Source organism: Gordionus sp. m RMFG-2023, chromosome 1 (assembly GCF_954871325.1).
Source record: "Gordionus sp. m RMFG-2023 chromosome 1, tfGorSpeb1-WG-v2, whole genome shotgun sequence".
Lineage (NCBI taxonomy): Eukaryota > Metazoa > Nematomorpha > Gordioida > Chordodea > Parachordodidae > Gordionus > Gordionus sp. m RMFG-2023.
In genome coordinates, this window is record NC_088775.1 from 78,844,657 (window position 1) to 78,857,702 (window position 13,046).

The window sequence follows — 13,046 nt, forward strand, 5'->3', positions numbered from 1 at the left end:
TTTTAAAAAATGTTATAGATATAAATCCTATCTACCAATCTTACAGAAGAAAGAAAGAGACAGACAGATAGACAGATAGACAGATAGATAGATAGATAGATAGATAGATAGATAGATAGATAGATAGATAGATAGATAGATAGATAGATAGATAGATAGATAGATAGATAGATAGATAGATAAATAAATAAATAAATAAATAAATAAATAATGAATGAATGAATGGATGAATGAATGATCACTTAGTAGCTGGATATTGCAATTGTATAATTTTCAATAAGAATTTTTGTCGACTTTAATGTTTAGAAATTGTTTTTATTAACGATTATAATTTACTCAATAACTTAAATCTATAGGCTTAAAATTCGAATTTTTTTTATAAAATCTTTTAGGAAATGTGGTTGTGGTCAGGACCTGAACCAACATTCCGTTAAATGTATGCAAGATTTTGACCACTCTAAATCTGAATATTCTAAATACTATCTCGAAAATGACCCCGAATTCCCAACTCTTGATGCGTACGAAACTAAGAAATCTCCTCATCCGCTAAATTTGCCCCTAAATGATGGCCTAGGAGGTATTAACTCCTGGCATACCCATGTCACAGCCCCCAAATCTCCGCCTGAATTATTGTGGAACCCCATTGTGCACACATCGACGTTACACACTAACGCCTTTGGGACCATCGAATTTCAGGGGATATCTCATCGTCACAATGCTCAAGTTAGAAGTTATACTTTCCCTATAAACTAAGTGATACACCTCTTATACTTTTAATTTTAGCACCGATCCCAGCGGCCTTTTACTCAAAGACACTCAATATAATTAATAAATATATAAGAATTTTCTTAAATTTATATACGAACTCAAAAGTATATAAGGTTGTCTTATGATACACCGCCCGAATCAATAGCTCAACTCATGATATCTCATTGGGGCATCGAGTTCCCCAAATTACTCATATCAATTCACGGCGGGCTATCGAATTTTGAATTGAGCCCCAAGCTGTCCAATTTATTTCAAAAAGGATTAGTTAAAGCGGCCAAAACTACAGTTACTTGGATGCTTACGACAGGATTAAATACCGGTAAATTCAGTTCTCTTAAATAATAAGCTAATCAAGATTTACAATATTTATATGTAATTTTGGACATACCTAACACTTTCTAAAATAAGAATCCTTAATTCATACTAACTTATGGCCCGGGTACAATGATCGTACATCTCTGACATAAATCTTAATTTGAATTAAATATTTGTAACGATTTTATATAATATAAACTTTTTGGGGATATTTTTTTTATAAAAAACGTGACAACCATTTTTGTATTATTCTTGCAATAAGTTTCTCATCTCTCCTAACCCCTTTCCACTGTAATAGCATTCAACTCAATTTTGCGATACCATTTTTTTGAAGGACGTCACATGTGTATAATAATATTCATTTCCTAACGATATAGGGAATATTATTTTATTTGGAATAATATATATATATTTTAATAGAAATAATAATTTAAAACTCAATGTCAACACTAATTAAGTCATTATAATATTAAAGTGGATTTAAATAAATTTTATAAATTATTATATAATATTTTTTTAAAAAAAGGAATTAATATAATTTTTTTTATATTAAATTTTGAATTTTTAAAAATCCGTTAATCTCGATTTTTTATAAGCTTTTTAAACTGCTTAAATGCAATAAAAAAAATTGTGACATCATAATTAACAATTTTTAGTTATTCTTCCATATATTCTTTTTAAAACGCAGGTTATGTAAAATATGTGGGAAATTCCTTAAATGATATGCCTTACAAAAATCGATCTAACCTTGTAACGATTGGAATTGCCCCATGGGGTGTCATTCAAAACAAAGAGGATCTGATTGGGCGAGATGTAAGTTGAATTTAATTATTTCAAGCTTGATACTACGAATTAAAATTTTGATGCACCTGAGGGTAGTCTATGACGTAATTTATGCTCGCGTCATTAGAATGAGAGTGGTTACCTTTGAGGGGGGGGGGGGGGTGCGCCATTGGTTTAGGGAAGGTTTGGATCTAGATTCTCGGGGGAACGTAACTTATTTTTTTTATAATGAATGGATAAAAGATTAATTTAATCTTTGACCAGTTAAAAGAAGTTGAAAATTATATTGCCCAAGTTCGAAAATTGATAATAAATTTTGTTAAACTATGATGATATCGAGAAATAATTTATTTATAAAATGACTGAATATATTTCAAGGTAGCATATTAATTTTTATTATATTCGAATTGGTTTAATTTAAATGAATACGAAGTTTAAAAGTAATATTTAAAATAATAATTGAAAAAAAAATATATACGTAGAGAGTGGTCCAATGCTTTTCTATAATGCCACATTCACCGAACACATTCCCTTTAAATAGCCACCATTCCTATTTTCTGTTAGTTGACGATGGAACCACGGGTAAGTATGGCGCCGAGGTTATATTGCGCCGTAACTTGGAATATTATCTTATGCAAACTAGTAAATAAATTAATCTTAAACTCTTTCAAACATAATTATAGCATATAATATAAAATAATTTAGATGTAAAACAGTTGCGATTTCCCATATGCTGCTCCAATGCTCAAGTGAAAAGTCTCTTGAACCAGTTTTCCTATCATTATAACCTGATAGACTCACACCATTTTGGACCTCACCAGGTGAATCAGGAAGATTGCCCTATTAAAGTGGAGCCAGATACTAAATCGCCTAAAATAAGCAATGATAAAAACGAATCGGCCGAAAAAATCAAATCCAAGAGTGGAATTAACCACGGGTCAAAGGATAAATTATCGCCACATAACTCTCTCTGCCCTTCTCACTACTACCACACGCTACCATTAAAGTTATAATAGAATCGATTAGATTATGTTAATCATTTTATTTAACCAAAACTTATATTATTAAAAAAATTATCGAAAATATTTCACTAAGGTCAAACATTTTAGATATACGTGAAAGAAAGAACGAAAGAAAGTGTAACTCAAATTCATAAGAAAATTGGTTAAATATTAACATAAAGTTATTAGCGATAAGTCAGATTTTTGAAATGGGACCTCCGTAACTTGAGATAAACTCAATGGTTTCATGATATTATCTAACTCTGGGATGGGGGGGGGGGTTAAAACATGGATATATTATATTATTATTTTTCTACTGTTAAAAATATTAGCACTTTGAGACAAAAGAGGCATCCGGTTTTTAGTCACCATCATCGTTTATCGCCAACCCCTCAACCACTTAATTACAAACAATTATATCGTTATAGAGGCAGATCCTCTCATCCTCTGTTCTCTAATAATCAACTCCATAAAGGTTACAATTACCGCGGGGAAGATATGCTAAAACTACAAGACCCTTCTTCGGCTCATCATAAAAGATCACTCATGACCTCTCCCGCCAATAAAAGACATTCCTACCCTGAATCGGGTCGGATGCATACACCCCCGTTTAAGAAAAGTATATATTATATATCATTTTATTTTCAAACATTTCAATGGAGATTTAAAAAGTCCGAAATAATCGGTTGAAGTTTAAATAACTGGCAACATTATCGAAGTGTTTAATGAATAAAATATAAATCAACTTATTATACATTAACATAAACGAAATTGATGTTAGCTCACAGCGTGCATAAATCGATCGATGAAATGGTTCCAATTGTTGGCCTAATATTGAATGGTGGTATAGAGGTGGTGAAAAGAGCTATGGAATATATTTGTGAAAATGTATCTCTTAGCCCCTGCCAAACTCAGATTCATAACCCCCATTTGTACTTACCTTCGATATTAAATAATCAGGTCCATTTAATTAAATATTTCCCACTTTTTTTTTAAAAAAATGCCTGTATATTTATTTATTTTTAGCAATAATTCTCGAATATTTTTCTTGTTACTTGAGATCATTAAAAAAAGGAGTAAATTTTAGAGAATGGTGTTGAAACAAAAAATGAGAATTACGCAAGTTAACTTGACGGGCATTTTTTTAAATATGGATACAATTTTTTTTGTGTGTGTGTGAACAAATAAATGAATATATTCTTATTATATAGTAGAATATTATTTTAAAAAAACAAAATGCGGTGAAAAATAATTAGAAAGATAACTAATTTTTGATAAAACTAGCTTATGCTATAAGGTATTTGAACACCATCTTAATCAGTAATTGAGACATTTTAGGGTGATAGTAAATGTGAACATGATTGAGTGAGTGACGTAGAAAGTAAATCAAACGTCGTAAGTTGTTTTAATTACAATTAATAAAAAATCTTCATGTTCTTTTTCTTTTAAATATTGTACAAATAATTGCTAATATTTTAAAAAAAAATAACATTAGAAAAAGAACTTGAAATCAAACAAAATGCACCATATGAATCATGCAAACTCTCACGGGTCGCGCTTTCATAGCAAATCCCAACAAGTCACGAGCTGCCACTACGATAATTTTTCGGTTCCGATAGTCGTTGTAGAAGGATCTGGAGGTATGGCCGATATCATTTGCTGCGCTTGCAACTTCCACATCGATCCCATGGACAAGTTAGTTATTATATATATGATTTTTTTTCCTCGGCATAATTAAATCTTTTTTTTTATTCATCTTTTCTTATTTTAAATTTCCATTAAAGCCTTATGGAGATGAAAAGCTAATTTTTCTTAACTTATCATTACAAATTATTTAAAAATTGCGAAGCAATAATATTTTATACATCCGACCTTAGTCTTTTCGCCCCGCAAGCTTATTGAGCTTAAATTTAAGATCAGTGATAAATTTAAGATCAGTGATCATTGTTACGTTTTAGAAAAGTCAGAAAACGATGCTTGGCCTGCAAAATTGGAATCAATTCCACGTTAATTTTTTTTCCAAATTTCATATTAAGATTGACTGTATTTACTGCGAATTGTGATTTAAGAATTGGAATTTAGATTAATGACACTAGTTCAGTCCACGAAGTTGAAAACCGAACCTATTATATACTTGAAATTAAACAAATTATTACAACCTAATTATATATTTGTGAATAGAGTTTTTTCTAAAAATTTTCATAATTTAATAAAATGATTGCCATAATATTTTATTTATTTATTAAGCTTTTTTCGAATGTTATTTTTATCTTAATAAATTATTTTTTTAAAAAAATATAGCTCTTTCACTGATGACAACACAAATATTATAGCTAAAATGATCTCTAGCCAATGGTCTATGGACCCCAATTTACTTCAAATCATAATATCTGATATATATGTTTTGGCTAAGAATAAAAAATTGGTAATTTTTTCATTAAAAAATTCACCTGTTGGGGATAGGGTGGGGGGGGGGGAGTTATATATAGAATATATGTCCTGGACAGGGATGTGAACCCTTCGACAAAAAAAGGGTCCGGGTTCGGGTCCAGTAATAGATTTAAAAAGGACCCGGGTCCAGGGTCCGGGTTCAGGGAACATAAAAATAATGACCCAAAATATGACTTTTTTTTCATTCATTTTTTATTATACTTCAATATATACACATTCATAATTCAAAATGAAATAATTTATATTTTAATTATTTTTTTCAATCGCACAATCATGCTATCTTCTAAAATACCATCCTTCAGATTTCTACGTAAATTAGACAAAATATATTTCAACAATGAAAATCCATGTTCTACGCTTACCTAAAATAGATAGTCATTTTATAATACATAAATTATTGTACGTGTCGTCGGTAATGACGATTCTAAACAAGGTATATATTTCTGGATATATTAAAGAATTTTCCTCTCAGAATTTTAAAATATTTGATCTCTATTTATTCTCTTAACTTCTGAGAACTTCTATTAAAGATACAATAGATATTTTTTGCTCCTTTCTATCTTATGATAATTTGATTTTTTTTCTCTATCTAATAGTAAAATTTCCAGTGCATTAATATTGTTATCATTATCATTGTTATCGCTAAAACCTGTAGATATTGTCGTAGCCTCCAATATATTGTAAATAATAGAGTTTAGGGTATGGCATAAATCCTCAAGATGATCTATAGCCATTTGTTTTTGCTCAATACTTAATAAAACCTGATATCGAGGGTCTAAATATATTGAAGCATATACAACACTATTTTCTTGTAAATATTGTTGCTCTCTAATTTTCATATTTTCTAATACTTCATATGAAAAAAAACTTGTAAATCTTTCTAACTCTAGTCCACATCTTATCCATATGCCATAAAAATCCGATAAACATAACTGTTCTGCTTGCAATCTTAATTTAGTTATTTTTAAAGGAACCAACATAGTAAGGTCTTTTATTTGACTCCAATCATCTTCCGACAAAATGACTTCACATGCTCCTATAATAAAATCATTACAGAAATCTTTCAAACTTATTAATCGCTCTAGCATCATACAAATAGAGGACCAACTTGTTGTGCAATCTAATATTGCCATTAGCCTTTTCATATATCTTAATATTCTTACAATTGTGGGAGTTCTTAAATATTTTACAGCATCCCTTGCTTTATCAATAGGTTTAAACTGATTATTTTTTAGGGAATCATTAATAGCCAATTGTAGCGTATGGGCTGCACATCTGATACAGTATATTTTTGTGGAGAAAACTTTTATTATTTCCTGTAAATCAATTAAACTTATGTCCTCATAATTATCATCATCATCATCTATATCATCCATTTCTTCCACTGAACATTCATTTAATAATTTGATTGATTTTACTAGATTAGCACCATTATCCGTAGTAATTGTATAAACGTTTCTTATAGGAATATGAAATTTATTTAATGTTTCTAATATCATTCTTTTTATATTTTCAGAAGTTGAACTCTCTTTAATCTCCTTCATAGCTACTGAATTTTAATTGCTTTTGCTTACACATGTATTTTTTAAGTGATTGATAAACTTAATAGATATAAATAAAAAGTATCTGCTTATAAAAAAAAGGGATTGTCAAAAAATAAAAATTTATATTGAGGATTTTTTTTGGTTTGGTGTATAGTAAATAGATATATAAATAATAAGGTTAAATTATATAAATAATATATTATTATTATACAATTTTAGATTACCATACACAAAAAAACGGGCTCGATGGGTCAAGATTTAGACCAAGATATATTATGCGCTTTGTTAAAAAGTATATTATTTTATATTTTTTTAATCATGCCTTTACTTAACAAAATTCTTTAGTTCATAATAAGAGGCCACTTGATCAGCTACACCTAGCCTTAACGTGGAATAGGGCTGACATCGCCAAGACCGAAATTTTTGTTTACGGTCAACAATGGCCTGTAAGTTATATATGTATAGATTATTCTTTTTTGTTTGATTTCATTGACTATAATTGTTTTTTTTATTCTACCCTCGATGAGGTAGATATTTTTTTGATGCCAACATCTTGCACAAGGTTATTGCTAAAAAGCCATATAGTAAGCGCTAAGGTTTAATGTATATTATGGCTCAATAGCTACCAACTTACCCAACGAAATTTCTTATTTTTAGACCTCCTTTCCTAATTTATTCATAGTAGATAATAGCTCCCTGTATCAAATCAGACCTAATTTTTAATGGGTCCGAATCGGATTCGTTATTTATAAGGATTGATTGGAAAAGGAGGGTCTTCACGCAAAAGGCTCCAGTAGTTGCTACATTAACGAGATTCTTATTTATTTTTTCGCGAGTAGGAAGGAGCTTTGGAAAATGCCATGATGCAAGCTTTGATTCACGATCAAGTTGATTTCGTCAAACTTTTATTGGAAAATGGAATACATATAAAAAAATTTCTGACCATAGCTCGTTTAGAAAAACTATACAATTCGGTATAAGTATTTATTTTTATTTTTTTTAAATTACAAATTATGAGCTTGTTTTTTTTATTCACATTATATTATAGAAATTCGGACCACCAAATACCTTGCATTATTTGATTCAGGATGTTAAAAAGGTTTTTTTTTTAATTTTAATTTTTTATATTTACCACGATAACAAAAAAACGCATAAAATATATTTAGAAGTATAAAAAGTACCGATACAGATTTCTAAATCAGATCGGCCATTTTGAAAATATCGACCTACATCTAGTATTTTTTTTAAATGCTCGGGCCGATCTGTTTTTTTTAAATTGAACGCATTTCTTATATAAATGAATATAAACTTCTAAGAATATCCCTCGTCTCAACTATTGGTACACAATGATTGACATTGGTTACGTCATAGATAGATTGATGGGCGGTGTTTATAGATGCTGTTATGGCAGGAGACGATTTAAATCGATTTATTTTCCATCTAAACAAGTATTAATTATCATTCACTTCTTAAAATCGAATAATTCAATAAGGTTTAAATTCAAATTAAAAATGTTTTCGCGATGTCGTCCATCTTTAGGTTTTTTTTAAAAAACTATTATTCATGGCAAATAAAGTTTGTTTCAAAATTTTTATTTCGATTTTTTTAAAAAAATAATTTCCTCAGAATAATCAATGTCATGAAAAAAATGACGATGATATCGAAACACTCGGTACAAACAATGCGCACAAAACCCAATCAAATACACTGCTCCCTCCGCCCAACATTCCCGAATTTATGACATCCATCTCCAATTATTCCATCCAACTGCCTTCGACAAATTGGGAAAATGAACAACCTTTTCTCCAGCCTTACCACGATTTGATGATATGGGCTGTGTTGACGCAAAGGTTATATAATCTCAAGTTTTTACACATTAAGGCCATTCTGTTTGCTTCTTAAAACGAATGATTAAAAGTCAATTTCCTATCTTGAAAAACGTTTTAGACGCAGCATTAATGAAGTAAGTGGACACTTTTTAATTATAGAAACGTTTAGTTTTTTTTGTCGTCTCTTTTACGTATTACTTCTTATTCTCAAGTTTTTACACATTAAAGCCATTCTGTTTGCTTCTTAAAACGAATGATTAAAAGTCAATTTCCTATCTTGAAAAACGTTTTAGACGCAGCGTTAAAGAAGTAAGTGGACACTTTTTAATTATTGAAACGTTTAGTTTTTTTTGTCATCTCTTTTACGTATTACTTCTTATTAAGATTTGCCCATTATGATATTTAACTTTTTATTCCGGGGCAAATCGCTCCGGACTCGAGCTTGAAAATTATTTTAAAAAACTTCTAAAATAAAGAATATACAAAAAAAATGTTTTCTCTTTTTGTTTTAAACAAAATAAAATGATAATTTGAATTTCTCTAGTGATTTTTATCTTACTTTAATTTCTTGAGTAGGCGTCGAATATATTTTAAATAGTTATAATTCGGGCCTGAGCCTCGAGTTTAAAATTTAGATTCTAAGGTGGGCTCGGGCCGGAAAATTGAAATTGAGGTTTTATTCTAGGTTGCACATGACCAAATAATTTTTAATTGATGCCAGATTAAATAAATTGAATATCCGATCCGAAAAAAGAAGTTGCGTGAATTCGTAAAATTAGATACTTGGTTTATTTAGTAAAATTGATATATATTTACATACAAAAAAAGGCAAACTACATCCCTTTACTTTTGGGAAATGGGAGATGAACCTCTACCTAAGGCTCTAATGGCCACTAAGCTATACAAGAGTATAGGGCAGGAAGCGGCTCAAGATGATCTCGAAACGGATATGAGCGAAAAGTGCCAATCATATGCGAAGTTATTACTTTTTTTGAGAAAATTTTGTTGCAATAGCGTTTATCGCTAAGGAGTGGTAACAGCATTCTCATTGCGTCTAAAAATAATTATATGCATGGCACTACTATTTGATTGATTTGTAATATATGCTCCATTATTTTTACAAGCGGAGATTGAGTGTACTGTTTTTAAATACCAAATTAGGAAACTTGCACTTTTATTTATGATATTAAAAAAAATGTTGTGTTCATGATTAATAATTGTCATTTTTTCCAAGACAATACGCCAAACTAGCGCTAGAACTACTCGAGAAATGCTTTCAAACTAAACAAGATTACACGGAACAACTCCTTACCTACCATCTCAAACATTTCAGTGATCAGACTTGTTTGAGCTTAGCCGTCGCCGCTAACCACTTGGAATTTATAGCTCACAATTGTTGCCAATTTTTATTGGGAGACCTTTGGATGGGTGGCTTAAGGGTTCGCAAAAGTTCGGGCATCAAGGTTAGTCTCGTAAAATGTAGTAAGTAAATAAGAAAGAAGGAAAAAGTAAAAAAAAGCATAATTTAATTACCAAAATGTTGGCCATTCTTTTTCTTTCAAAATATATTACAAAATGCGCCTAAAAAGATTTTGATGGGCCTATTCTTACCATGCACTATCCTGACTCTGGAATTTAAGACTCTGGCCGAACTACAACTTATGCCTCAAACGCTGGAAGAGCACATCAACGATCTCGAACAAGAAACCGACGACAATGATGAAAACGAATCCGATAACGAGAGCGCTAACTTGGAGAACGACTTCTTTAACATGCGAACCCAGGATTTTTCCGAGGGTTAAACCTAAATCGTTATTATTATTTTAGCACCTTATTTAAGCCCCCTTTTAGACTATAAGGAAACGGAAACCAAAATTATTGCCCAAAAATGGGAATCATAAAGTGGGTGGATCGCTATTAGGTTGATATCAAATATATCCTTAATTTTTTTTATCATCTGAAATAATTTTTTAAAAACATTCAATGATTGAAAAAAAATATATAGATGTCTTTGTAGAAGACGATGATAACGAAATAAACTTCGATAAATCTCCAATTATAACGCAATCAGCTTTTCGAGTAAATTTCAAATATTATTAACTGCCTCTTATAAATTACATTAAAAAATTTTTTTTTTATTTAAGAGGATTTCACTAGAATTTTTACTTCAAACATTATTAACTCTTTACTAGAAACTACGTTTAATATAGGCATGGAAATAACTTACCCTCAGCATTTAGTAATATAAGAAGAGTTTCAAAAACCTGTTGGAAATTTGAAAATTTTTTTTATGTTTATTTGGGAGTAGTCAGTTTTGTAAAAGATTAGTTATTATTATTTATAAATGTAAAACTTAAAAATTATCTTTTATATTTTATTACTATAGAAATTGATATTAAAAAAATTAATTTTATATATTTTTTGGCACCCCCCATGCTACATTTTACTAAGGATTTACGAAAGGATTCTAGCAAACATTCATATAACCTTTCTCACGTATCCCTACCCAGCACTACTCCCTTAGAACCCCCTTACAATACAGTTGACTATTTACCCAAAACTGCTTCTCAACAACCTTCGATTCCCATTATTCGAATATCCTCCCCGCCCCGTATCAACATAATCTCGCCGAACTCTCCTGCGCTGGTTTCCGTGAAATCGGGTGGTTTTAAAAAATATATGTTCTCATTTATTCCCACCTTCTTTGCCGCTTCACTATTCAATCAAAACAAACGCGAAAATGGTTGGAGCCAAACCTCGACCACCGTTTTTTCTGACCCGGAAAACAATCACGCCAAATGCGAAAAAGATAACGATATTAAAACATCACCAAGACATGGTAGTTATCTGGCGCAGATACAGCTTAGCCATCACAAGAACTGTACGATCGAAGCTATCAAGTTGGCTAAAATAGCTAGTGGAAATGATAAAGCAGTGGGCCGTACAAGATCATGGATAGCCAGAATTATAAGGAGATTTCGATCTGACCCTAACAATAATTATGATAAGAATATGGTCGACAAATTTGATCCACCAAGGCGTGGTTCGCGAAAGTCATTAGATTGCAAAAAGGTTGTTTTTACGATTTCGATTTTATCAAGACATGAGATATCTTCTATATATTAATATAAAGTGAATTTAAGAATATTTTTTAGTAAACGATAAACTTGCAGTTATTTTTGATAAGAAAATAAATAAACTATTTTAAAAACACGGCATGCATAAATAGTAATTTCCTAACTATATGGAACATTATTATGACACACTTTTATCATAAAAATCTAATCAAAATTTTGTTTAATATTGTATAAATATGACAGTTATCCATTCCTATCTTCGAACTTAGAAATAAACTGTCGGAAAGAAAGATATCAACAAATATCAGGAAAATGAACAAAAAAAGCTTTCCACGAATATCCACTATAAAGGTTTAATTTCATTTTTTTAAGGCCACCTTTTTTTATTTCATTCACTATTAGGGCTATATTGCCCTCTCCCCATACGGGTTGTACCATACAATTACATCTTTGTTTTAGGAAGGTGCTCTCTTAATCGACGTCCATACATAATCATTAGCCATTTTATAATTGAATTATTTATATTTTACTGAAAATGGGGCGGGGAGGGGGACTCCAAGATATTGACTTTGGAGGAGTTTAGAAGGCTTTAAGAGGTAACCATAAATTGGAGACTGATAAGATAAAATAAGCTAGTAGAAATTATTACAATTGTGTAGTTAAGTGTTTTTAGATTTAAAAGCCAAGATTTTAAAGATTTATTGAGTAAAAGAGTATTTTGGGATAATATCTCAAAATGTAAAATGCCGCTATATGACTAAAATACAATAGATATGGAAGAGCTTATGATAAGACTTTTGAATGATAATGGTAAAAGTGCATATTCATTCAGCCAATATGTAACCATTGATGAAATGCCTGCTTTTTTAAAGTGAATGTCCATTCGAAATGCATAAAAATTAATTATCTTGTTGATTCAATGCATTTTAATTAGATCCAAATTTATTAAATTAATTTTGAATACTAAATATATGAGTTATCAATAAAAGGGAATTAGTTATATACTTTCACATAACAAAAACTATATTATAAATGGCTGTGTCGATATTAAATATCGGATCGGCACCGATATTTAGAGTTTTCAAACAACATCGAATCCGGTCAATATTTTTTTAAAACCGATCTGATATTTTTTTTTATTTATTCTTTTTGGTGATTTTATTAATTGTATAATTTTTTTATTTTATAAATAATTTCATAAAAATTAATGAGAAGAACTAAAATACAATATATTTGTTGTAATGTTTAGAAAAATGTTAAAAATTTTACACTATATTT

The 13,046-nt window shown here is 30.0% G+C and overlaps 1 protein-coding gene across 3 annotated transcripts in view; it reads left to right on the top strand.

The window, feature by feature from the left end:
• The window catches only part of LOC135931817 (transient receptor potential cation channel subfamily M member 3-like), a 37,214-nt gene that overhangs the window by 14,132 nt on the left and 10,036 nt on the right, over positions 1–13,046 (top strand). For all 3 annotated transcript variants that reach the window (XM_065469123.1, XM_065469124.1, XM_065469125.1), the window contains exons 3-23: positions 393–723; positions 874–1,087; positions 1,772–1,896; positions 2,349–2,508; positions 2,572–2,872; positions 3,200–3,486; positions 3,649–3,827; positions 4,363–4,562; positions 5,169–5,292; positions 7,082–7,154; positions 7,208–7,308; positions 7,702–7,836; positions 7,911–7,961; positions 8,179–8,310; positions 8,489–8,712; positions 9,520–9,669; positions 9,926–10,154; positions 10,281–10,488; positions 10,697–10,770; positions 11,143–11,763; positions 12,012–12,119. In XM_065469123.1, the coding sequence (XP_065325195.1) occupies positions 393–723; positions 874–1,087; positions 1,772–1,896; positions 2,349–2,508; positions 2,572–2,872; positions 3,200–3,486; positions 3,649–3,827; positions 4,363–4,562; positions 5,169–5,292; positions 7,082–7,154; positions 7,208–7,308; positions 7,702–7,836; positions 7,911–7,961; positions 8,179–8,310; positions 8,489–8,712; positions 9,520–9,669; positions 9,926–10,154; positions 10,281–10,488; positions 10,697–10,770; positions 11,143–11,763; positions 12,012–12,119 (4,027 nt within the window). The remainder of the gene's footprint in view (positions 1–392; positions 724–873; positions 1,088–1,771; positions 1,897–2,348; positions 2,509–2,571; positions 2,873–3,199; positions 3,487–3,648; positions 3,828–4,362; positions 4,563–5,168; positions 5,293–7,081; positions 7,155–7,207; positions 7,309–7,701; positions 7,837–7,910; positions 7,962–8,178; positions 8,311–8,488; positions 8,713–9,519; positions 9,670–9,925; positions 10,155–10,280; positions 10,489–10,696; positions 10,771–11,142; positions 11,764–12,011; positions 12,120–13,046) is intronic.